General features: G+C 35.6%; 5 protein-coding genes across 12 annotated transcripts in view; 3 read left to right on the forward strand and 2 right to left on the reverse strand.

Moving 5' to 3' along the window:
* The window catches only part of LOC127871717 (putative tricarboxylate transport protein, mitochondrial), a 195683-nt gene that overhangs the window by 134808 nt on the left and 33991 nt on the right, over positions 1 to 26884 (forward strand). Inside the window, exon 1 of one of the 2 annotated variants that reach the window (XM_052414864.1) lies at positions 19308 to 19534. The exons of the other annotated variant lie outside the window; for it this stretch is intronic. Within the exon in view, the coding sequence (XP_052270824.1) occupies positions 19420 to 19534 (115 nt within the window). The 5' untranslated portion in view covers positions 19308 to 19419. Of the gene's footprint in view, positions 1 to 19307; positions 19535 to 26884 lie in introns of those variants that run through there. 2 annotated transcript variants of the gene reach the window in all.
* The window catches only part of LOC127871640 (glutathione S-transferase theta-1-like), a 163409-nt gene that overhangs the window by 91799 nt on the left and 44726 nt on the right, over positions 1 to 26884 (reverse strand). The gene's annotated exons all lie outside the window — the stretch shown is intronic.
* The window catches only part of LOC127871385 (unconventional myosin-XIX-like), a 200443-nt gene that overhangs the window by 86217 nt on the left and 87342 nt on the right, over positions 1 to 26884 (forward strand). The gene's annotated exons all lie outside the window — the stretch shown is intronic.
* The window catches only part of LOC127871554 (WD repeat and SOCS box-containing protein 1-like), a 229476-nt gene that overhangs the window by 35544 nt on the left and 167048 nt on the right, over positions 1 to 26884 (forward strand). The gene's annotated exons all lie outside the window — the stretch shown is intronic.
* LOC127871663 (tektin-1-like) lies at positions 268 to 13985 on the reverse strand. The gene is made up of 7 exons (XM_052414791.1): positions 13826 to 13985; positions 6862 to 7053; positions 6425 to 6590; positions 6162 to 6290; positions 5139 to 5282; positions 3968 to 4190; positions 268 to 1290 (listed from the first exon to the last, which is right to left on the reverse strand). Exons 2-7 carry the CDS (start codon positions 7049 to 7051, stop codon positions 934 to 936), a joined length of 1209 nt encoding a protein of 402 aa, XP_052270751.1. The 5' UTR covers positions 7052 to 7053; positions 13826 to 13985; the 3' UTR covers positions 268 to 933.

The raw sequence follows: 26884 nt of genomic DNA on the forward strand, positions 1-26884 counted from the left end.
ATGTTTCATATACATTGTTCATGTTTGAATAGTTTGTTCCGTATAATAATAAATATTACATGTCTGACAGGGTGACAGTAAATTTGTCAACTTTCGGAAAAATACTGTCAACAGAGGCAAATATATTTCCTCAAGTTGACAAATTTACTGTCACCCTGTCAGCCATGTAATATTTATGTAATACTCCCAACTTGGCATTTGGAATTGTCAAATGGTAAACAGTTATCAATGGAAAACAAGGTATGGTATCATAATGGATGGCCATGCTTCACATCATATTTAATCTAACAATGACCATCAGTTACATGTGGCAAACTGTGTCAGTCATGGAGAAGAGTGGAACAGTGTAAATCTAAAATAAAACAAAGATATAATACTTTTGATTTTCAAATACTTTAAATAAAGTCCAAAATGGATTTTAACACAAAAATGTTAATGATCACAGTAGATAAAAAAAAATCAACCAATTATATTTTCATGCTATACCACAAAAGAAGTAAACACAGAAATGAAAGATAAATAGGCAGTTTCTAAACAAAGATGAAATTTATGTGCAGATTTCTTTACTTTGAAGAAAAAACATAAATATCATGCATTAAATAAATACCTTATAAACACATGTTCTAACCCTATATGCAAATGTATATGTAGTCAAGTCTGTGATACCAACAAATGACACAAAGTGGTTTGGAAAGAAGCTCATGGAGACAAATTTAAAAAACCAAAACTAATTTTACAAAAAACAATCTGTGTACATTATTTTCATAAAAAGCTACCAAGAACAAAACATTTACACAATACAAATACCCATGCAGACACAAATAGATATTTCAATAATTATACAACAATTTATGTATATTTTCTCTTGAACTTTTCCAAATAATAAATTCAGTCATAGTGTATGCAACAAACAGTTCATGATTATGACAAAGTCTAGAAGCTCTGGATATTGATACTCTTTCTCATGCCCATGCATTCCACCTCATCAATGAACAGAGTGTTGGACTTGACCTGGATGTCTTCATCAAGGGATAGCTGGTTACGAATGAGGCCCTTCAGAGAGGCCTCGGCTTCAGCAAGTCGTGCCTGCAGGCCTGCCACAGAGCCCTCAATCTCATGCACTTCCTCGATAAGGCGGTACTGGACAGGGTCGCGGCAGAGCTCCACATTTGGTCGCTGGGTGCGCGTATCCAGCCGTGTCTGGGCCAGCTTCATCGGCTGCTCCTTATCGCTGATGGCCTTCTGTAGGCGAGCAATGTTCTCTTCCATCTCGGCCATCTGGGCCAGGACCTGAGAATAAATCATAAAACAAACATGTGCAATTAGGTTTTTCTAAAAAAAAAAATTACCTGATTATTTCCAATATCCTAATGGACACTTTAAGACATTAAACTTACAAAATTGTCCAATATCCTATTGGCTTCATTGTCCCTGATGGTACGCTCAATTTGTTAATAAATTGATGTGTATAATGGTCTATAAAACAAGAGGGCCATAATGGCCCTGTATCGCTCCACTGCTGAAAAAAGGCTGAAACAAATATTCTCTGCATGTGCAAATACTTATATAGGCCCTATTTAAGCACATGTACACTTTTTTGACCCCCTGGGCTTGATCAAATTTAACCCCAGGGGCATAATTTGAGCAAACATTGTAGAGGACTACTATATCTCACAACATGTACATACAAAATATGGTAGCCCTAGGTCCTAGAGTTAAGGACAATAATATTTTTAAAGTTTTCTCAAAATAAGCAAGATATAAGCGTATATAATGTTCAATTTTGTGACCCGCATATCAGGGTCAAATTTGACCCAAAGGGCATAATTTGAAAAAAATTGGTAGAGGACTATAAGATGTTACTGCATACCAAATTTGGTAGCCATTATCTGAATGGTTTTCGACAAGAAGATTTTTAAATATTTCACAGAATAGGCGCTTTATAAGCGTTTATATAATTTTGTGACCCCCCCAGGGCAGGGTCAAAGTTGACCCCAGAGGCATTATTTGAACAAATATGGTAGAGGTTTCTTAGATGTCACTACATACCAAATTTGGTAGCCCTAGGCCCAATGGTTATGGATAACAAAATTTTAAAGTTTTCACAAAATAGGCATTATATAAGCATATGTTCAATTTTGTGACCCCCGGGGCAGGTTCAAATTTGACCCCACGGATAAAATTTGAACAAATTTGGTAGAGGACTATAAGATGTCACTACATACCAAATATGATAGCCCTAGGCTGGATGGTTATGGACAAGAGATTTTTGAAGTTTTCACAAAATAGGCCTTATATAAGCATATGTTCAATTTTGTGATCCTCTGGGCAGGGTCAAATTTGACCCCAGGGGCATAATTTGAACAAACTTGGTAGAGAACTATAAGATTTCACTACATACCAAATTTGGTAGCCCTATGCCATACAGTTATGGACAAAAAGATTTTTAAAGTTTTCCCACAATAGGCCTTATATAAGCATATGTTCAATTTTGTGACCCTCAGGGCAGGGTCAAACTTGACCCCAGGGGCATAATTTGAACAAACTAAGAAGAGAACTATTACATGTCACTTCACACACAATTTGGTAGCCCTAGGCCCAATGGTTATAGACAAGAATTTGTAAAGTTTTCACAAAATAGACCCTTTATAAGCATATGTTCAATTTTGTGACCCCCGGGGCAGGGTCAAATTTGACCCAAGGGGGATAATTTGAAAACATTTGGTAGAGGACTATTAGATGTCTCTACATACCAAATTTATTAGCCCTAGGCCCAATGGTTATGGACGAAAAGATTTTGAAAGTTTTCACAAAATAGGCCTTATATAAGCATATGTCCAATTTTGTGACCACCAGGGCAAGGTCAATTTTGACCCCAGGGGCATAATTTGAAGAAATTTGGTAGAGGACTATTGGATGTCTCTACATACCTAATTTGATAGCCCTAGGCCCAATGGTTATGGACAATTGATTTTGAAAGTTTTCACAAAATAGGCCTTATATAAGCATATGTTCAATTTTGTGACCCCCGGGGCAGGGTCAAATTTGACTCCAGGGGCATAATTTGAAGAAATTTGGTAGATGACTATTAGATGTCTCTACATACCAAATTTGATAGCCCTAGGCCTAATGGTTATGGACAAGAAGTTTTGAAAGTTTTCACAAAATAGGCCTTATATAAGCATATGTTCAATTTTGCGACCCACGGGGAAGGGTCAAATTTGACCCCAAGGGCATAATTTGAATAAATTTGGTAGCGGACTATTAGATGTCTCTACATACCAAATTTGATAGCCCTAGGCCCAATGGTTATGGACGGGAGATTTTGAAAGTTTTCACAAAATAGGCCTAATATAAGCATATGTTCAATTTTGTGACCCCCGGGGCAGGGTCAAATTTGGCCCCAGGGGCATAATTTGAAGAAATTTGGTAGAGGACTGTTAGATGTCTCTACATACCAAATTTGATAGCCCTAGGCCCAATGGTTATGGATGGGAGATTTTGAAAGTTTTCACAAAATAGGCCTTATATAAGCAAATTTTCATTTTTGTGACCCCAGGGGCAGGGTCAAATTTGACCCCAGGGGCATAATTTGAATCAATTTGAAAGAGGTTCTCCCCAGGAACATTACTGAGAAATTTCATCAGAATTGGACCAGTAGTTTAGGAGAAGAAGATGTTTGAGGAAAAGTTCACGCACGCACTGACGCACGCACGACGGACACAGGATCATGACATAAGCTGCTGGATTCTGGCCAGTGGAGCTAATTATATCGATAATTGTGGGTTATTGGTAACATGTTAAACAGTATTATTGATGACAATTGTTAGCCCACGAAGTTGACAATACATGCTATAAACAATATTTTTCAATAGGTTTTTCCTTCTTATTTCCACTTTCCGCACTGCTACTGTAACATTTTCCCCTATAACTAAGACATACCAGAAAATTGACAAAAATAGTTCACCTTGTTAAGATGGTCCTCCAGTTTGCCCTTGGTGTCCTTGGTCTCAGCAATCCGCTTATCGAAGGCGACGTTGACCTCCCTGCACTGCTTGCGCATGTCGTTGCATGTCTGCTGGAGAATGCCATCAACTAGGGAGCGCAGATCCACTGAGCTCTGTCTCTCTCGTTCCGCCTTCAAGATGTTTGCATGCGAGAAATCCTGCCAGTCCTCAGGTGATACAGAGCTGAAGGAGAATTCAAATGTTTGAGTCGTGTTTTGAGAAAACTGGGCATAATGCATGTGCGTAAACAGATAAGCATGTGCAGTCCGCACAGACTAATCAGGGACAACACTTTCCGCCTAAATTGGATTTTTGCTAAACAGAGACTTCATTTAAACGAAAAATGTCATACAAGCGGAAAGTGTCGTCCCTTATTAGTGGACTGCACAGGCTAATCTGGGACGACACTTTACGAACATGCATTATGCCCAGTTTTCTCAGAACATGACTCATTATAGCATGGAAGACCAGGCTAAACCAAAAGGTATTATACAAAATATTATATGCATGGCATACAAAACATTGTGAAATTTTTACAAAAATAATTTCCAATGGTTTTAAAGCATCCAAATGAAGCACTGGAGACATTCATGTATACTTAACTAATAAGGCTCTTTTTTTTCTAGATGCATTGAGAACTTGTGCACATGTAAATCCTTCATTTATTAGTTCACACCTAATGTGCAATTAAAAAGGCCTGAACAGTGCAGAGGATCTCAATTACAACTCACAAGAACAAATTTTAACGAAGAAAGACCAATATCATCAATTGATAAATTTTGTGTAATGAGATATTGTATGCTTCTATTTTTTTACAGAATAATGGTTTAGATTGGTTTCGCTGTATTCACCATTTTATGCACGAACAATATGCTAAAAGTACAGTGATAAATTAAGTTAACTTATTGAAATCCTTACCAGAAATATTAATTGGTTTTATATAATGGTATGCCACAATGCAAAACTAAAAATTAATCCATGAAAATCGAAAGCCCCCTATAATTGGTACTACAAAATTCCAACTGAAGCACACATGTGTCAAGAGATTGCACAATTTGTCTCAATGTACTTTCCAAGGTAAGGTACAAGCATAACTTCTCATAGAGTATAATTATCAATTCAAATACTTACTTGGCTTCTATTTTGGCAGTACCCTCCTTGAAGTCTATGTTTGGAGAGTTGTTTTTGAGTTGTTCACAGTACTCATCAATGGACAGAACAGAAAACTTGTCTTTAAGGTCCTTCTCTAGTTGGAATTTTGCTTTACGGTTGAGCCTACAAATTAAAGAATTAAAATTTGTATTAAAAATGTTCATGTAAATTTATCCAAAAATATACTGGTATAAAAAAGTAAACTGTCGAAGGGAAAAATGGATATTTACAACTAAATATAACAACAGAATAAACTGAATATATTCTTATTTTTGTCATGTTATGGCCATAAATGGGACAGAAGTGTAAATCAATCTAAACACCAATATGTAGAAGTGTGGTTCTTAATAATATGAGTTGAAGTTCATACAAAATAACATTTGCATACTTGCAAAAGAAACTGGAATTATATCACAGACACAGATGAATAATTTTAGATCCGCAATAAAGGTCCATAATTCGGCCAAAACTGGTCATGGTTAATACCGGTACATGTTCTAACAGTCATCTACACATTAAATTCATTAAGCTGTTAAAGTTAGAGCTAAACCCGCCAGGCAGCTAGAAGTGCTGAAAACACAAAATCTTTGGACTATATGTTCCATGAAGAATAAACAAACAGGTCATAATTAAGGTCATTAAATTGTGTAAGTTGGAGCTTGATCCACACAGTAGTTAAAAAGGATTTGAAATCACAAAATTGCGTGAACATAAATTTGATAGACTGAAAACCAGACAAAGAGTCATAATTTTTATAAAACTGGTCGCATTAATAATTCCTATTGTTACAATCATCTATACACATTTATGTCGTTCAACACTGGATTTTTTAAGGAGATCGAAATAGATAAAAATGAGTTGAAATTACAAGCTTCATGGAATATGGACATACAGACAAACATATGTATAAACCGTTAAGTGCACTGCTCAATGTAACCCACACATAACGTCATAAGAGTTGAAATTCATAAGAAATAAGATGTGAAAATTTTGTACATTTACCTGATTTGTTCAATGGCTTGTTCCAGGGACCTCTGAAGGAGTGCCTGGACTCCTTCAATGGCTTCTACTTCCTTGATCAGCTCTTTCTGTACATCATCGTGAACCAGGTCTATTCCTTGACGCTTTTCCCTTTAAAGTGAATCAATGAGTTTAAAATATATTACCTAAACCAAAAGATTATAACACAAATGAAAATTTACAGGTAACACTATGTACGGAATATCAATTTACCACTACATTAAATTACTGTACAGTGCACAAACCTGTTCATGAGGCACTGCTTAGCAATGTGGAGAGGTTCATGAGTAGCCTCCAGAGCTTTTTCTACACGTGTTTTAAATGCAAGGAGGTTGTCAATCTCTGTTGTGATACCTGCTAGTTTGTCATCCAACTCATCTTTCCAGTAGCGGATGTCATCAAGTCGTTGTTCTGAAAATATGTTGAAAATGTTATCAAAAATAATTCCTTTATAAAAATTAAGACATCATATTCATATGAAACATTGGCATTTGTTTTACAAGTCTTAAAATGGTGACTGCTATTTTATGCCGTTATTTGGAAGTTGGAACAATCCAAAAACTGAACTACCTGTATGAACATGTATGTTTCATTTGCATTCTTTTCTCCATGGAGTTTTTTCATTAAATGATGCAAAAGAAGATGAAGAAAATTTCATATTCCTTATAACAAATCTACTTACGAAATTTTTTGTTAACGTCCCTTTGGGTTTTTTCAGTTCTTTTTTCAGTTTCCAATGAAAGACGCTTTGATTCATCAACCAGCCTTTCGGCTGCTGCCCTTTCTGACTCTGCATTGGCATACTTTGTCAGGTTGGATGTGGTCCAGTCTTGGTGGGTAAACCGAGTTGGTGCCTGGACTAGTTTTGCCATGACTGGAAAAAAGACAAGAAAGTTTAAAGAGTTTACCATTAGGTTGGCTATTCCAATATTAAATGTAAATACATATACAATTGTATTTCCTATAAATTGGAAGACACTGTAAGAAAGGCATCAAAACAAAAAAATATATATTTTTCCAAAAGAAGAGGTTTGGATTATTTATTTTAATTATTGAATACGCCATTTACACATTTCTGATATTGATTACTGAATACATTGACTTCCTCGAGAAATAAATCCAAAACAAGGGCAGACTATGTGAAAACTGGGATAGACTAAAGAGGCAATGTAATTTTCAGTGCATACAATGTTGAATAAATAATAAAATGTTGGTTTCTTTATTATAACATGTCATCTTGTTGTAGTGACTATTTTATAATTCGACATGTTTTTTATTGTTTGTTATAATGCAAAATACATGTATACAATTAGCAATAATAAAATAGCCAATTTTAATAAATAATTAGGATGAAAATCATGATAATGCTAATAATACATTATTTTGTATTTAAGAACATAAAAAAGACAGATATTTGTGTAGTTTTGATGGTGGTGCTGATTAGAAAGAGATTATTAAGTGTTCCCATGGGTTTTGAAAAGTAGCATGGTAATCATAATATTGATGTATTTTTTTAGAGTTTTGAAGTAGATACTAAATAGTTAATGATAATGTTCCACGTCATATATATGTGATACAAAAAGAATCCTGGACATATTCAACAGCATGTGTGTATTTGCAGTGCAATTGTTTCACTGAATAATAACAAGAGGGCCATGATTGCCCTGAATCGCTCACCTGACTAACCTTGCTTCATGAACTTAAATTTTATTAGACCCATATACAATCCCAAGCCAAATTTCATTAATTAATACATTCTGACAAAATTTCATTAAGACGTGATGAAAACTGTGACCTCTTTCATCTACACAAGGTTTTACTAGAATTTGCCCGGTGACCTATTTTTTGACCCCAGATGACCCATATACGATCCAAAATCAGATATTATCAAGATAAACATTCTGACCATATTTCTTTAAGATCATATGAAAACTATGACCTCTATTGTCTTCACAAAGTTTTTCTATGATTTGACCTAGTTTTTGACCCCAGATGACCCTTATACAATCCCAACCCAGATTTCATCAAGATTAATATTCTGGCCAAATTTCATAAAGATTTAATGAAAACTGTGACCTCTACTGTCTACAAAAGTTTGTTTTTTTTAATCTGACCTAGTTTTTGACCCTAGATGACCCAAAGTCAATCCCAATCCAGATTTAACAAGACAAATATTCTGACTATATTTCAATAAAATCTGATTAAAACTGTGACCTCTATAGTCTACACAAGGTTTTTCTATTATTTGACCTAGTGCCTAGTTGCTGACCCCAGATGACCCAAATACAATCCAAACAGGGCTCCTCTTGCCCAAAAATTTCTGTGGCCAACATTTTAGCCAAATGGAATTTTGTGTAGTCAAATTTTAGAAACTGTAGCCAAAGTTTTAGCAAAGCATTTGCAGGGGTCAAAGTTGGATATTTTGAAAATCCTGAACTTAAAGCTGGGGGCCAGGGGGCCGCAGGGCCCTCGGTGGGTCCAGGGGACAAGGGGGCCAGAGGCTCCTGGATTCGACACATTTAAAGGGTGCCTGTACCTGTTCTGGTGATTCTATTTTCTTAAAAAAACAACATACACATATATTTAAAAATCTTCATGTATTTGATAAAGAACACAAAGTTAGTCAAAAGGCAATTCATTCACATGCACCCTCTGTCTGGCATGGACTCGACTGCAGGTGTTGCTTTTGAAGAACCAGATAAAACCTGTAACAGTGGTTACAAATTATATTTTTCACACATACTTTAAAAAAGTCAATAACACATGTTTAATTAATGCAGAATCAAATGTCACCATTTATATTCACAGAATCATGCTGCCAGAAGCCTCCACATACACCTAAGAAAATTGGGTATGGTGGCTTCTGCTAAACAGTTAAAATTGAAAATTTCAGCATGGGTTCCCCTAGTTTTTATCCCAATCGTTGTTTGAATGATAAATAATTGTATCCTGGTGTGACCCAAATTTGACGATGTAACGGTTACATGAAGCAATATTTAGCAAATAATTTAAGAAATAATGAATGTTTAATAGCACAAAATAATAATTTTAAACTCGGCTGTATTACTTTGAAATGATTCCAAGACAATAATCATCCATTTAATCGATAAAAATAGAACATCGTCGAATTAAGGTGTCGGCGAATTTGGATTACGGTAGGTTGCCCATATTTGTTTTACAAAAAGTAAAAAAAACAACATTTCGTGCTGCTGGGCTCATATGTTGGGGACAATAAAACATTTTATTAAACTAAAAAAGACCTGTCCCAGTCAGCAAAAATGGCGTATTTGATCGTATTTTCAATTACTGTTAAAATTCTTTTCCTGATTTATGCTTTACTCAAAGGTCAAAATGTTTTAAAAGCTCACAATCAATGAATCATACGTTATTAATAAAAAAAAATTGGCAAATTTGCTAGATCTATCTTGCCGATTTTTTATGCAAAACAACCTAAACAGTAAACTTTAGCAACAGAAAATACGACCAAATTCGGGGTGTTAGTTTAAAAAAATAAAAACCCTACCTGGTTGGTCTTGATGGTTCTTATATTCTTTATGTGATAAGGGCCCTCTGCGTGGAGACGCAATGCCTTCTTCCCACAAGACTGATAATTCAGGGTTTTCTTACAAACTTCTCAAACCGCTTTTCCACAAGCTTCCACTTTTCTCAACCAGTTCACTACCCGCCCGTAGACTACAGCGGGGAATGGCCACCCATTATAAACTGTACGCTGAAGTTTCTTTAGCTACCAACAGGCAAGTATCTCGTTGCCATTTTTCTCAACTTAAGTCTAAACACAGCTTCCCATTCGGCATCAAATATACGCAAAAAGTACTCAAATTGATTTAAATCTGCAGCAATCTTTAATCTTTAATCAGATGTAATTGTTTATTTAATCCTTTACGATGTACGATTTGTTTTCACATCAGTAATTTGTCTCGATGACCGGTGTTAATGCCGACTGCGTATGAATTTTTCAGGTCAATAACACGGCGATGTATTGATGCACAGTCTACAGCTGAAAGCGGTTAATATCTGGGACGGCATGTCAGGAAAAAAATCAATACCGATAATTCGCATTGTTCATTAATTAAGCAACGATTAATAACACTTATCCTTTATGGATTTTCATGAAAGAAAAACCATAATAAAGAAAATTTTATTCTCTTTAATCTGATATATAAACAAGTTTGGAAAGAATTGGATGAAAAATTTGGACTTTATTGCATAAACACCATTTTCTCAATTCAAGAGGAGGTAATTCTGTACTTCATGGACCAATAATGCTCATTTTTTGTAGGGTTCGTGTCTTCATTGATATAAAGACACTGTGCAAATTTGGAAAGGATCGGACAAAAAATGTGGAAGATTTTTGAAAATTTTCACAAAATAGGCAAAAACAAATAAACATGCAAAGTTCAACAAGCTCCTGCAGCCATGTTTTTTGACGAATCAAATTTCTTTGAACAACTTTTTTAGGGGAGCCTTCAAAGGCCATCCCTGTGAAATTTTTTGAAAATCTGATGAGCGGTTTCTGACAAGAAGATTTTTTAAGGTTTTTACCATATATGGTCATGGCGGCCATCTTGGTTATGTGATCAAATTTTTTTTAACAATACTTTGGTCCCATGACCTAAGGATGTTCCACATGAAATTTAGTTGAAATTGGCTCAATGGTTTAGTAGAAGAAGATGTTTACAAATTGTTTACAGACAGACAGACGGACGGACAGACGACGGACGCTGAGTGATCACAATAGCTCACCTCGAGCTATCGCTCAGGTGAGCTAAAAACAAGAGACATATGCCCCTGAAAAACACTTTTTCGAAACCTAAACGCAGATTTCGAAACCTAAACGCGGACTCTGAGTTCAAGGTCAAGGTCAAAGGGTCGAAATTTGTGTGCGTATGGAATGGCCCTGTCCATATACACATGCATACCAAATATGAAGGTTACATCTGAAGCGACATAGAAGTTATGAGCATTTTTCAAAACCTATATTCAAAAGTGTGATGGAAAGACAGATGGAAAGTGTGATCACTATATGCCCTCCTTCAGGAGCATAAACAAATAATTCTGCTAATATTCAATTAAGTTTAAGATAATTTTATTTAAGAACATTTAACAAGGTGTACCTTGCTGCATTTTCATTATGTAATGTGAAAAATAGCAGTTATTTCTTATACACATAATAAAGTTAATAAACATATGTGTATTTGGAGAAATGACTAAAGCATATCGATAGTGTGCTCTTAAATTGATCAAATTTGGTTACGCTAACTCTTTAGATGCCAAACTGCAATCATGGGAAAAGAATCAAATACATTTTGATGTTCATCATTTTAAATTAACACGCAACTGAGCACCTTTGTAAAGTTTTCACTCCTTAACAAATAGGTGTCAGCACAAAGTCTTTTATTTTAAAGGCCAAGTTCTGTATCAAAAGAAAACATTACATTAATAAATACACAGTCTGTGTTACCCAGCAATGGGAAAGGCATGAAATTTTATTTACCACTGACAAAAAAGTATAAAGAATATATATTACATCAAATATTGCATATTTATATTGATTGAAATGGGAATGTGAATCTTGTCTTAAAACTTACCTTTAAAATGTTAAATTGACATTCAGGTAACCATGCAACTGTATATTAATGAATTGCTTATAATAGCAAATAGATGTGAATTTATTGTATAAACATATTGTAAGAATAAATATATATTCATAAAACAAATAAATGCACACATTTTATAAATTGTATTAGAAAGAAACACATAGTTAATCAACCATTTAACTAATATTTTGAGTAGTTAATATCCTCCAATCACTGTAAGTTGAGCGGTTAAGGAAACAAGTAAAATAATTTCTGAATTAATGCAACAAACTGCAGCAATAAACGATTTACCTTCAGAGATTTATTCAATTCTTGTTAATTCCATGTAATAAATGTTTATTTATAGCGCGTTTAACCAGGCAAAGCTGATAGTTCCATACACACCCAAAGAACATTAACTCTGCACGTTGTTTACCTTAAGTCGAGACGTCACGTCCGGGAAAGTGAGAGCACTCTAGTGTAATGGATTAGGCCAACTAAACTTAAAACATCGCTTCTCTGAACAAATTTTAGCCATATTCAGCCATTTTTTTGAAATGTTGAACCAATCTTTTTCCTTCCTCAAAGGTAAACAAAGGCAAAGCTCCTGAAGATCTGATGTTTACATTGACCCTTCCAGCAGTACTATTTCTTAGAGTTGTTTGTGGGACGTTGCATAAGGCAGCCGCTTTTCTTTTAGAGACACAATCTTTTTTTACTAGCTTGTAAGCATTTGATAAAACTGTTGGGGAGTACAATCTGTGTCTCTTTGTCTTTTTAAGTCGTTTTGGATAAGCCTTAAAATTAAAAAGTAAAATATAAAAAAATCACCATTTTGAAAAGGTCTGAAAACCAATTAAAATAAGCTTTGCCTTAAATTTACTACGATTTACTACTATTTCCGATATGAATCGCTGTCAATGAAAGTGTTATGTTTAGATCGCCTGCTTCACTTTTAAATTTTTGTGGAAATTTAATAAAGAGGACAAATAAAATGTATGGTCTATAGATAAATTTGTATAATTTTAGTTAAAGTTATATTTTAAAATGCAATTTTACCTGTTTTTTGCTCATTTTTTATTTATTTGTTTTTGTTTATAACCGTAGTTCTGTAAGTTAATCTAAATGCTCGGAGCGCTTTCGCGTGACGTCATCAAAATGGTCGCGTTCGTGATGTAAACAAAGTGATCGACTTTGGGTCGTACTCGACTTATGGTGATTGGAGGATATAACAATGTAGAAAGTAAGAACTTCTCAAATATCAGATCCACTGAAAGTTTGAAACAGCTGTTTTACGGTTGATAAACAATCATAATGCACATGTATTGTAATTCATTAACAGATGTGTCATTGTTCCACTGAAGGGAAACATGCTGTCAATATCAAACGTATTAAAAAAAATACATGGAAATAAGTGTAAATTTGAAGAGGCCTTTTCACAGATTTTGGCATGTTTTGAAGTTTGTCATTAAATGATTTACATTGATAAATGTAAACATTAAATTTTAAAATCTCCAGTAAAAAATCACAAATTAAATTTAAAAAAGGAAAAAAGTAGCCCGCAGCAGGGCTCAATCCAGTGACCCCTGAATCCTAAAGTAAAAACGCATTAGCCAACTGAGTTATCCTGCCAAGCATACCTAAGATGCGTATTTTATACCTAATACAAGCAATCTTCGTAGTTTCACAAATTTAAACGACAACAACAGAACTCTCCAAATTATTCAATCGTTTCGCGTTGCAACGCTTTATAATTTTTAGTTTTTTAAATCGTTAAAAGATGCATATCATGGCTATATTAGACAATGGAAAAGGTTCAGTTATACTGTTTCCTCACAAATATTGTAACTAAACCGAACATTTGCGAATCTGAAACAACTTTTTTCAATTTTGTCAATTTACCGAACCGTGAAAAGATCCCTTTAATGAAAACGATATGTCCATTTATTTATCTTGTTCCTGTGTCTTTGATACATAAATATTGCTATTATGCTAAGCTTAATTTGAAATATTATTATCTTTAAAATATGTGAATTCAATACAACTTACTTCAGTTTTTTTCTCCAAAGAAAAGTAAACAGCACAACAACACAGCTGCCCAAAACAATGATGGCTTCCCTAGTAACGTGTTTCCAATGATTTTTATTCTAAAATTTAATTGGCTTACCAAGCGGAAGTAGTTGAGAAATAGTACACGGTATACGATTGGCTTAAATAATCATGCAGGGTCACGCCAGAAAAATCGCGAGAACGTTGTTTTCCAAATAGACTCATCACTCAAAGAGAAACTGCTCTAAAGTAGTGCGGTGTTAACTCCGCCCACAACGGGAAATAACTTAATTTCTTATAAAAAGGCAATCTCCTCCGCAGTGGTTTCCCTTATTCTAGAAGAGAAAACAGTACGTACATGTATTCAAGTGTAAACAATCATAATAGTGATTTCTACATGTTGATCTAGTAGAAATCAGTGATACAGACCAAAAAAAACGTAACACCAATCTCCCCTTGTGTAACTTCTGTTGAGAGATGATGACTTATAGCGGGGATTTATGTAATTATACATTCGCCCGCCAAATCCACCATAATTACGCCCTTAAAGGTCATCGGTATGATTGTTTTTGGCATCGCATATATGTTAATGTGAAAATAATAATATTAATTATTAAGCACTCTTGACATCATAAATTGCCTCTTAGTGGGGATTTCGGTAATTCTAAACAAGAACATAAACCCGCGCCGGTACCGAAATCCCCGCTATAGAAACCTTCAAGTGTCAACAAAAATATTAGAGTGCTTTTTATGGAAGAAATCAGGGTAACGTTCAGTCTCCCATTTGGTTTCGTCTGTTGGAAAATATTGCCATATAGCTGTGATTTCGGGCGTTGCGTGAAGCTATAAATGCGAATTAAATTTTACATAATTAAAAGCTCATACTATTCTTTCAGCTTGATTTATAAATCCCATTCCATCATGAAATTGTTTACTAATGCAAAACGATTGAAATTATGTCAAATTACAGTTTTTCCTATTAAATGACCTCTTTAACATAACGCCAGCAGACCCGAGAGAATACACTTCATTTATTCCAATCAGTTAAATTACTCATAAAATAATAAAACATCGCGAGTCTACACTGTGTATTACATGAAGCAACCTGCTGTGGTGATCCCTATCTTATGAGTTCAATACAAAGGCACCTGACTACTGAACTGGAAAACTTCGAATTCCTGCCAATATAACTAATTTCATTTATTGCTAAATTGTTGTGTACATTTAAAATTAACAATAAGAATGGATCAAAATCACCGTTACACATTTTAATATATTCACTGTAATCTGTTCTTTACGCTGGCATAGAGGTGACATTCACTCCTCTTTTTTAATTGCACTCCTCTTTTTACTATCTTGTTGCCACGAGTTAGCTAAGTCTGGATCTCGAGATCTCGTAATAGAAAAAAACGACTGACGGACGACTACTACTACTTCTACTACTAGCAACAGCAGCAGCAGTAGTAGTAGTATGAGAAAGGAGGAGGAGCAGTTACTGCAGTAACGATAGTAGTAGTAGTAGTAGTAGTGGATGCGGCGTGTAGAACTCATCAAGGTGCATGTAGATATGAAGTTTCAAAGTTGTAGATGGACGCACTTTTAGAGCCTATGTTAAAGTTTTATATTAGAGGTCACAGTTCATTTGGCCTTTGACCTAGTGACCCAAAAATGGTGTGGCGTGTAGAACTCATCAAGATTCATCTGAAGTTGTAGGTGGAAGCACTTTAATTTTAGAGCCAATGTTAGGGTTTTAGCACAACGTCTACGGCAGACGGCGGACGACGAGCTGGCTATGAAAAAGCTCGGGTTTTCTCCGAAAACAGCCGAGCTAAAAATCACTTAAATGATTTTTCGACACTTTTGCACAGAGGGGATTTGGGTACTGGCGAGCGTTTAACTTATTGTGTAGAATTACCGAAATCCACGCTTAAAGGCAACACATGCTTAATAGTTGCCAGAATGGGAGCTTGTTGAGAGGCAACGTGGCACATCTCGGTATTTTTAACATATATTGCCAAAAAATTATTGCCAACTATTTCCAAATAGATATTTCCCAATACGTGGTTATTGCAAATATATCTCCAATTAGACATGGTGCATCAATAGTACAACTTATTCAGACGCCTTAACCTCGACAAGACAACATCGTATATCTTAGAAGTATTTCTACTCAGATTTAGCCCGTTTGCATCCTTGTCATGTATTTCCAAATAGATACTACACATTCCGCATTATCGCAAAATGCAAGTTCAAATAGATATTAGATAACAGAAAACGCCTAATATATGTCCTATACACGCTGACCAGTGCCATGTAATTCAAAATAGATTTTGCACATACCGTGCTATCGAAGAATATAACTATTGAACGTGCGTTGTTTTGCTCCAAGGTGTGATGTATAGTAAACGCCAAGAGAAAGACATTGTTGCATATCTACGCAAAATGTGTGCACAAATATAGTGTACAAGCCCTGGTAATGCAATTCCAATTCTACATTACGCACCATCTACAAATAAAAAAAAATAAATCGAAATAGATATTTCGCATGTTTGGTTAATGCTCCGTATTATGTACCGTTGCATTCTTTCACACGCCTTAGACTTGATAACGGATTACACTCACTCGGAAAAATGCAACGTTGAACGTCTATAATTTATACACATATTTCAACATAGCCCTGGTCAATTATTTTCAAAAAGATATTGCAAAATCCGCGGTTTCTGCAAATATATCCCAAAATAAACATGGTAGTTGGTACATGCGTTGTTTCTGCCCCGATGTGCATTGTATAACTCATTCAGACGCCTTTAACTTGGCAAGACGACGGTGCACAATTTACAATAATTCATCGCAAGTTCAAATAGATATCGCATACGAGCTGTTAATGCATATAAGTGCATTATATCACTCCGTCGCACGTCTTATGACTAGTCTACACTCAATGGTAATGTAATTCAAATATATAGTGCACATTACGTGGTATCGAAAAATAAATCCTAATAGATATTGTGCATAACGCGCTATCGAAAAAATATTCTCCAAATAAGTATTGCACACATTTGTTTAATGTTCGTTGTGTATCGTTGCAGTAATTCGCACGCCTTAAACTTGACACTGCTTGTAAAAAGACAACGTTGTACGTATCAGTATTATTTATACACACATAAACCCTTGTCAATATAGATCCAAATAGATCTTACTCAGTCCATGGTTTCTGCAAATATATCTCCATATTACGGAATCCGGATAGTTCAATCTGTAATCTCGACCTTTTTTCACCAAGGGCGACACTAGACACACGAACCGATACACGATACTTTGCGCGACAGTCATATTTTTCGATGGCGCGCAATGTGCAATATCTAGCTGGAATTACATGACCGAGTGTAAAGACTACATGTGTAACATTTTGCTTTGATGTGCAACGATGTCTTTCACATTGCGATTATTTACCATTGTAAAGTTAAAGGCGTGTTAATAACACATACAACACACCTCGGAGCAAAAACAAGGCACGTGTATTATCTAATTGGAGTTATATTTTTCGATAGCACGGTATGTGCAAAATCTAGTGGAATTTCATGACCAGGGTGTATAGGACATATTTGGCGTGTTATTAAGTAAAATATTTCCTTTCTGATCATAAACATCTCATGTGCTATATCTGTTTGGACTTGATTTTTTTCGATGGTACAGAATGTACTATATCTATTTTATCATTGTCATGTAATGAAAAATAGATATAGCACATTCTGTACCATCGAAAAAAATCAAGTCCAAGCAAGTAGAGCCCATGTGATGTTAATGATCAGAAAGGAAATTATTTTACTAAATCACACGCCTATAATGTGTCCTATACACACTGGTCAGGAAATTCCCACTAGATTTTGCACATTCTGTGCTATTGAAAAATATAACTCCAAATAGATAATACATGGGCGCTGTTTTTTGCTCCGAGGTGTGTTGTATGAGTTATTAACACGCCATTAACTTTAAAATGGTAAATACTCGCAGAGGGGAAGACATCGTTGCACATCGAAGCAAAATGTGTACATATATATTGTCTTTACACCATGGTCATGCAATTCCAACTAGATATTGCACAATTGCGCTCTATCACAAAATATAGCATCAAAAAGATGTTGCACGTATTCTGTTAATGTCCCGTAGTGTATTGTTGCACTCATTCACATGCCTCAGACTGCACGATGGTTTATACCCGCTCGTGGACAGACAACGTTGCGCGTTTGAGGATAAATATAACTCAAGATAGATATAGCACTTTCTTTACTATGGAAAAGTCCAAAATGATAGAGCACAAGTGATGTTAATGATCAGAAATGAAATATTTTACTGGATCACATGCCTAATAAATGTCCGATACACCCTGGTCAGGAAATCCCAACTAGATTATGCACATTCTGTGCTATTCACCCGTGCTATTGAAAAATATAACTCCAAATAGATGTTACACGTGCGTTGGTTTTTTTAGCGCCGAGGTGTGTTGTATGAGTTCTTAACACGCCTTTAACTTTATAATGGTAAATAATCGCAGAGAGGAAGACATCGCTGCACATTTAAGCAAAATGTGTACATATGTATTGTCTTTGCACCAGGGTCATGTAATTCAAACTAGATATTGCACATTGCGCGCTATCGCAAAATATAACACCAACAAGATGTTGTACATATTCTGATCATGCCCCGTAGCGTATTGTTGCACTCATGCACATGCCTCATATTTGACAATTGATTGTACCTGCTTGGGGACAGACAACGTTGCGCGTTTGAGTATAATTCATACACATATATTACCAGAAACCCTCGTCAATTATTTCCAAAAAGATAGTGCACGATTCATGGTTTCGGCACATATATCGTCCAATAGACATGGCGCATGTGTTGTTTTTGCTCTGAAGCGCATTGCATAGCTCCTTCTCATACCTTAAACTTGGCAAAGGTTGATTCTCAATCAAACAATGACAACGTTGCATGTCTCAGTAGATTGTATTCACATATATATTGGGCGCTATCGAAAAATATAGCACCTCATATGTAGTGTATCGTTGCCCTCATCCACACGCCTTATACTTGAAAACGTATGATACTCGCTCAGAAAAAAAAATTAACGTCCGAGTATAATAAATACACATATATTTTATATTTTTACAAATTCGCAAATGGAATTCATATCCTTCTGCTAACGTTAACCGGTAATTATTCGTTCAAAAACCGTTTGTACCTGTGGCCTTCTCGACTCGTGTTAAAAGTACAAGCAAAATAGTTCCGTAAGAGATTAAAAACTTGAGAATTATTTTTTTACGCATACATATGGTAACTGATTGTATCAGAATATCTTTTTTTTTCAATAAGAATTCTTCATCCGTAGACACTATCTTTGTAAACAATTTTTACTGTATCAATCCTCATTTGATTGACGTGTAATATCTATTAGTACCTGTTATTTGTGTCGTATCTATATGGAAAACAATGCCAAACCAGAAATCGTGAGAAGTTTGCTTTTGCAGCAACTCAGTCTGTACCGTGAGATGAGGTGATCGAGTGGATTTTCATTACAATATTTTTAAGACAACATGGATCGTTCAGATGATGTCAAGGCTCGTCTTCAGCCGGCTATACCAGAGGCCCCAAAACCTAAAGCACAAAATGCCATTTCCGTCCAAAAGAGTTTGAAGGGAATAATTGCAGGTGCGTCAATTTGTTTTTGTTTTCATGTCATCTAATTTCGCGATCTATTTATATGTGTTGAGACTTAAAATGTGGCAACTTAAGTTTGCGTTGCATATGATCTAATGATATATTTGTTACGGTTTGAAATTGCATGTTGTTTCAATTAAAATAATTGCCAATTAAAAAGTGATTAAAATGATGCAATACATTTTTGCAGATCATTAGACATGAAAACCAGTAGCTAAAGAAACTTCGGCAAACAGTTTATATAGTATTTACAGACTTGTACACTGAAGCGAACCCCATCTTGAAAGTCAACCAGAGTCTTAACCTATTCAGAGCTCCAGATAAGCATCGTTTTATCGTTATTACGATTTGTTTTTAAAGAAAAACGAAAAGAAAATCAAAATCCATCGTATCAAAACGAATTGATACAGACGAATCCGAATTATGACAGGCAGTTTGATCGTACGGAATTCCGAGTTCTGCGCAGCGAAAGTTAAATGATAACGAGATATCCGATACCGGATCTGTGAATTAGTTGATTGTAACCAATAATACTCGCATTTTCATTTCCGCTCTTCTGTTTACAAAGTTAAACATGGCGGCTGCAAAGCTAGGACGAGTTCAAAGGAAACTTTATTCTGCAACAGCGCCAAGTATATGGTTTCATTGGCGGTGAGAAGTCCAAAGTCTATGGTTGGCAGTCTGTTATCTTATATAGTTTCATAAGCGGTGATGAGGTGAAATCGAAGATCTCCAAACCCAAACATCGCGGTATCACACAAAAACAGATCTCGGTATGGAAAAATGACTCCCTGGTTACAGATTGAAGGCTCGGATGCCGATATTCATTTGAAATGTTCTTCTTGCATTAAACACAATGTGGCGTCTGTCTGGCGAGAGAGGGCTTGTCCAACATTCAAGTTTGTTATCATATATTTTTCATTGTAAGAAAAAAACTAATTGAAAATGATGAATTTTGGAAAAAAACTAATTGCAAAAAAAATATTGTAGTGAAAACTAATTGACCCGAAACCTTATCTGGAGCTCTGCCTATTCAGTCAGGCTATAAATCAAAGACAGTTCATTTCCTTCGTTACATTATACATATAATTGGTAAATGTCAATAATGAATATAAATTACTGCATCAGGGCATATTTTAAGGTTCAAATGTTTTAATGGCATCTTACAATAGATGAAAATACCTCTCATCAGCCTGAAATTCACAATTTTGACGCCATTGTCGCTTTGTCATGTGACGAGTTTTCATTTGGATACTTTCGGATAACTTTGACACTATCAAAGATAATTAAATCAAACTTGGAACACTTGTTTATGGCAACAAGACAATTGTGTAGGTCAAGGTGCATAACTCTGTCATCATTAGTTTCAGATTTATGCCCCTTTTTATCTTAGAAATTCAGGTTAATTTTTTTAAATAAATTAATTAATTTGAATGCTATCGAAGATAATCAGTTCAGACTTGGACTTATTGGGACAAGACAATTGTTTAGGTCTAGCTGGATAACTCTTGTCAACAATGCTTTTAAAGTTATGCCCTTTTTAACTAAGAATATGTCGTTTAATTTCTAAAACTTTAACACTATCAAAGATATTTAACTCAAATTTGGAATACCACTTCACGGCAACAAGACTATTGTGTAGGTGAAGATGCATAACTCTTTTGCATCCATTTAAGTTTTGTGTTTAATTTTTTTCATAAAGTATCAAAGCTATTGCATTCAAACTTGCTACACTTAATTACTGTCATGACGGGACTGGACAGGCAAAGTTATGTAACTCTAACTGGCATTTTGACAGAATCTCCCTAACTATCATAAGAGGACTGTACAGGACAGGCTGCATAACTCTGGTTGGCATTTTAAAGGAATTATGGCCCTTTTTTGACTTAGTAACTTTGAATATTTTGTTAAATTTTGCGTTTAGATGCACTTTACTTCTAAAGTATCAAGGCTATTGCTTTCAAACTTCAAATACTTTCTTACTAATCTATCATGAGGGTACTGTACCTGGCAAGTTGAATTTGACCTTGACCTTTGAATGACCTTGAATGTCAAGGTCAAATAAATAAATTTTGCTTAAATTGTGATAACTTCTTGATTTAGAATCAGATTTGATTCATACATTGACAAAACAACACTTACCTGACACCACCATGGAATCCACCCAAACCTTCCCCCATACCCCACCACAGAATCCCCTCCTCATAATTTTGTGTTTCTTTTTTTTTTCCTTATTTTTGAAAGGTTATCTTATAAATGACCACACCCCCACATTTTTCCCAGTCTTCACCCCCTCCCCCACCCAATTTTTTTTTTAAACATGGTAAAAAACCACACATTTATTATTATTATTTCATTTTTGAAAGACCATCCAACCATCCCACCCAAGCTATTGCTATCAAACTTGAAATATAATCTTAATTGTTTGTTTTATGTCTTTACAAATGTTCAACAGATGGTGGAAAATATACCTGAACTCAGAATTGTCTATAATGGATCTCTTCTTTAAAACATAAGCAATCAATATGTTTCAATTATGGTCCTCTTCCAGTTAAAATATGACTATATAACCTTGACTAAATTGAATATGAACAATATCCCCATGATGGCTTTCATTATGCTGTCAAGCACTCGAAAAGTGGAGCGGGCTGTCTTCTGACAGCTCTTGTTTGTTTTCAGGTCACCATGTTAAAGGTCAAGGTTACAACATATTGTATCAAGAAATTGGTTTTGTCATGGTATCAAGAGAATGCTAAGACATATGATAATCTAAATCTATCATTTGGTTTCTTGCAGGGACCGAAACTTAGCTCGCATACTCGCAAAATGCGAGCGAGATTTATGGATAGCAAATTGAAAAATATAAAGCTAGAAATCTTCTGCGAGTAGAATTTTTTTTATTTCTCAAACCTGTTTTTCGATAAATCATTTAAGTATTGAGAGATAATTACTTTCTATAATCACGGCTTCCAATTTAAAGATCACAATCTTGCTTAAAGTAAACAATTAAAGTGTTGCAGAATTGCACAAACATATTCGGCCGCCATTGTTGTTGTAAGATTCCAGACAAGCTTCTCTGGTATGAGCTATGGTTCGCTAGGCGCTTGCTGCTAAGATGAGGATAAGAGTTGCAAATGTTGCTTTAAGAGACTTTGATCCAAAGCCTGCTGTCAGGAGGTGGTGGTTGAGTGGAGCCAGGCAAAAGCGTCCAAATGCACTGCAAACTGGGGTGGGCCAAGTAATTAAGGGATAAAATGAAAAGAAACACTGTTTGAAGAATTGAGAATGAGGTTACATGACTGAACATTTTAAAAGGTTGCATTTGATTTGTAAATGGCAACTGGAGTTCAAGCTTGTTTTAAACAATTTTGAGTGTCAAGTAACAATTGCTGAACATTGAATGTGTGTCCATGCGTATAATTATTGAGATGACTGTTTTGTTCCAATGATTATGCTTTTTTTAAGAAGCCAACATATAATGCACAATTTTAAGCAATATAGTACGAGCACATCCAACTTTTCACAGCATATCAGGTGTTTTCGGGGGTGATGAATGTCAAACGGTCTACCGGTAGGTCACAAGGGCTTGTTTTATTCCACACAGTATCTTGAGAACTCTTTGACTTACCACTATCATTCAAATAGGTGTAGTGATTAGTCTGTTGAAAAGTAATAAGCCTCTTTAAAGGAGCTTGTATTTTGAAATTGATTTCCACAGAATGCCTAGAAAATTCTTAGGATTACCGGTACATACATAAGTATGCTGGTTTGTCCAGACAAAAGATGGCCCTGGAAGATTTTCAGATCTAGAGATAAAGGGTCAATTTCACAAGGACATTTTGCTACAGTTGGGGGCATACATGTTTAAGAAACATGTCTTGTTATAAGATATATTACTGCTATATGTGGTTTTAAATTTTAAGCATATTTATATGTCCATAAATCTTACAGCTTGATTGTGAGGGTCCTGTAATTTTGTAAAGTGAGTTTAAAGTTTACAGGTTGTGCTGATAAAACCAGGACATGACAATCAAAGTTCACAGTCAACACAAACCAACTGTAATATAGTATATGTACTGGTATACTGTATAAAACTGTTACTGTGTAGGTATACAGGTTAATTAAGTGTGTAATTTTTCAAAGATTTAGTTTGTGTGGGTCTAACAACAACAAAATCCTGAAAAGTTCTCTCCTTCTTTATATGGGTTCTTCTGTCTGTCACATTTTACTTCCACTTGAGATCCTTAGACACAAATTTGCATTTGGAGGAACTTGAAATGAATGGCATGGACAGGCGCATGATTGTCAGGTTTAATCTGTCTGATGATTTTTCAAGCAAGGTAAGGAGCCACATTTGTTAAACAAGCATCACAAAAGCTTCATATAACAGTCAAGTTCCTTTGTTACTGAGGCAGGAGACCAATGGTCTTTGGCACCCTTTTTAATTGAATTCACCTTATTGTGTAATCCTGCATTTCTTATCATTTGCAATAGGGAAAGCATGTTTATGGTCAATATTTTTTGCATGATCAATTAATTGAACTGTTTTAAGAGCTCTCTGTGCAGTGTAGTCATAAACTGTAAAGTTGCTGTATTGATTGGATGCTGTATTCTAACAGCTGTTGCCTTCCTGCCATTCATATAAGCCATAACCAGTTTTTATGCCAATCATTAAAGCTGGGTAAATTGTCTTGACCAATATTGTATATAGTTTTATTGAATTAAAAAAAACACACTAAGATTACAAAATTTATATAATTGTAACAATTTGCTGGACAAGCCTATCTTAACTTAAAATTTAAACAAAATGAAAAAAAAAGTGAAAATCAGATTTTCTAATGAACTTTGTGAAGTACATTTACATGTTATTATTGTATTGAAAGTGTAAACTGTTTATTTATATGAGCAAAATAATATTTTTCTTGTGCATCTTTTACACTGAAAATATTGATTCTGCAATGTTTACTCTTAATTATTTTTTTAGCTCACCTGATTGCTCAGGTGAGCTTTTGTGACCGGTCTTTGTCTGTCGTATATCCGTCCGTCCGTTAACATTTGCTCGTAAACACTCTAGAAGCCACATTTCTTGTCCCATGTTCATGAGACTTGGTCAGAAGCTTTGTCCCAATGAAATCTGGGCCAAGTTCGAAACTGGGTTGTGCCGGGTCAAAAATTAGGTCACTAGGTAAAAAGAAAGAAAACCTTGTAAACACTTTAGAAGTCACATTTCATGCCCAATCTTCATGTAACTTTGTCAAAATGCTTGTCTTAATGATACATTGGTTGAGTTCAAAAGTGGTTCCAGTCCGTTGAAAAACATGGCCGCCAGTGGGCAGGGCAGTTTTCCTTATTTGGCTATAGAGAAACCTTGTAAACACTCTAGAAGTCACAACTTTTGACCAATCATCATGAAAATTGGTCAAAACATTGGTTCAATTCATGTCTTGGGCGAGTTCGAAAATGGTCGAGATCGGTGAAAAAACATGGCCGCCAGTGGGCGGAGCATTTTTCTCTATATGAATATAGTGGCAGTTTTCCCTATTTGGCTATAGAGAAACCTTGTTAACACTCTAGAAGTCACAATTTTTGCTCAATCATCCTGAAAGTTGGTCAAAACATTGGTTTTATTGATATTTCGGACGAGTTTTAAAATGGTCGGGATCGGTGAAAAAACATGGCCGCCAGTGGGCGGGGCATTTTTCTCTATATGTATGTAGTGAAAACATGTGAACACAGTAGAAGTCACATTTTTGGCCCAATTTTTATGAAATTTGCTCAAAACATTTGTTTCCTTGATACAAGAGTTGAGTTCAAAAATGGTTCTGGTCAGTTGAATAACATGGCTGCTGGGAGGGGGGCAGTTTTCTCATAATGCCCCCCCCACCCCCCCCTTTTAAAGACAAGGGGGTATATTGTTTTGCTCATGTCGGTCCGTCCGTCCACCAGATGGTTTCCGGATGATAACTCTTACGCCAAGGAACATGAAACTTCATAGGTACATTGATCATGACTCGCAGATGACTCCTATTGATTTTCTGGTCACTAGGTCAAAGGTCAAGGTCACAATGACCCGAAATAGTAGAATGGTTTCCGGATGATGACTCAAGAACCCTTATGCCTAGGATCAAGAAACTTCATAGATACATTGATCATGACTCGCAGATGACCGCTATTGATTTTCAGGTCACTAGGTCAAAGGTCAAGGTCACGGTGACCCAAAGCAGTTAAATGGTTTCCGGATGATAACTCAAGAACGCTTATGCCTAGGATCATGAAACTTCATAGATACAGTGATCATGACTTGCAGATAACCCCTATTGATTTTCAGGTCACTAGGTCAAAGGTAAAGGCCACGATGACCTGAAATAGTAAAATGGTTTCCGGATGATTACTCAAGAACGCTTATGCCTAGGATCATGAAACTTCATAGGTACATTGATCATAACTCGCAGATGACCCCTTATGATTTTCAGGTCACTAGATCAAAGGTCAAGGTCACGATGTCCCGAAATGGTGAAATGGTTTCCGGATGATAACTCAAGAACGCTTAGGCCTAGGATCATGAAACTTCATAGGTACATTGATCATGACTGGAAGATGACCCCTATTGATTTTCAGATCACTAGGTCAAAGGTCAAGGTCACGGTGACCCGAAATAGTAAAATGGTTTCCAGATGATAACTCAAGAACGCTTATGCCTAGGATCATGAAACTTCATAGGTACATTGATCATGACTCGATGATGACCCCTATTGATTTTCAGGTCAAAGGTCAAGGTCACGGTGACCTGAAATAGTAAAATGGTTTCTGGATGATAACTCAAGAACGCTTATGCCTAGGATCATGAAACTTCATAGGTACAATGATAATGACTCGCAGATGACCCCTATTGATTTTCAGGTCAAAGGTCACGGTGACCTTAAATAGTAAAATGGTTTCTGGATGATAATTCAAGAACGCTTATGCCTAGGTTCATGAAATTCATAGGTATATTAATCACGACTCGCAGATGACCCCTATTGATTATTAGGTCACTAGGTCAAAGGTCAAGGTCACAGTGCCAAAAAACGTATTCACACAATGGCTGTCAAGGTCAAGGTGACTCATCTTAAAAAAATGGTTTCCAAATGATAACTCAAGAATGCTTACGCCTAGGATCATGAAACTTCATAGGTACATTGATCATGACTCAGAGATGAAATAATGATGAAACTTGACCAGGATGTTTGTCTGGACAACATCTAGGTCAAGTTTGACATTTGTTAAAGATTGAATGAACCGACTCCTCTCGGGTGAGCGAACTAGGGCCATCTTGGCCCTCTTGTTTTTTGTAGTTTTAGT

This window comes from Dreissena polymorpha, chromosome 1, assembly GCF_020536995.1.
Source record: "Dreissena polymorpha isolate Duluth1 chromosome 1, UMN_Dpol_1.0, whole genome shotgun sequence".
Lineage (NCBI taxonomy): Eukaryota > Metazoa > Mollusca > Bivalvia > Myida > Dreissenidae > Dreissena > Dreissena polymorpha.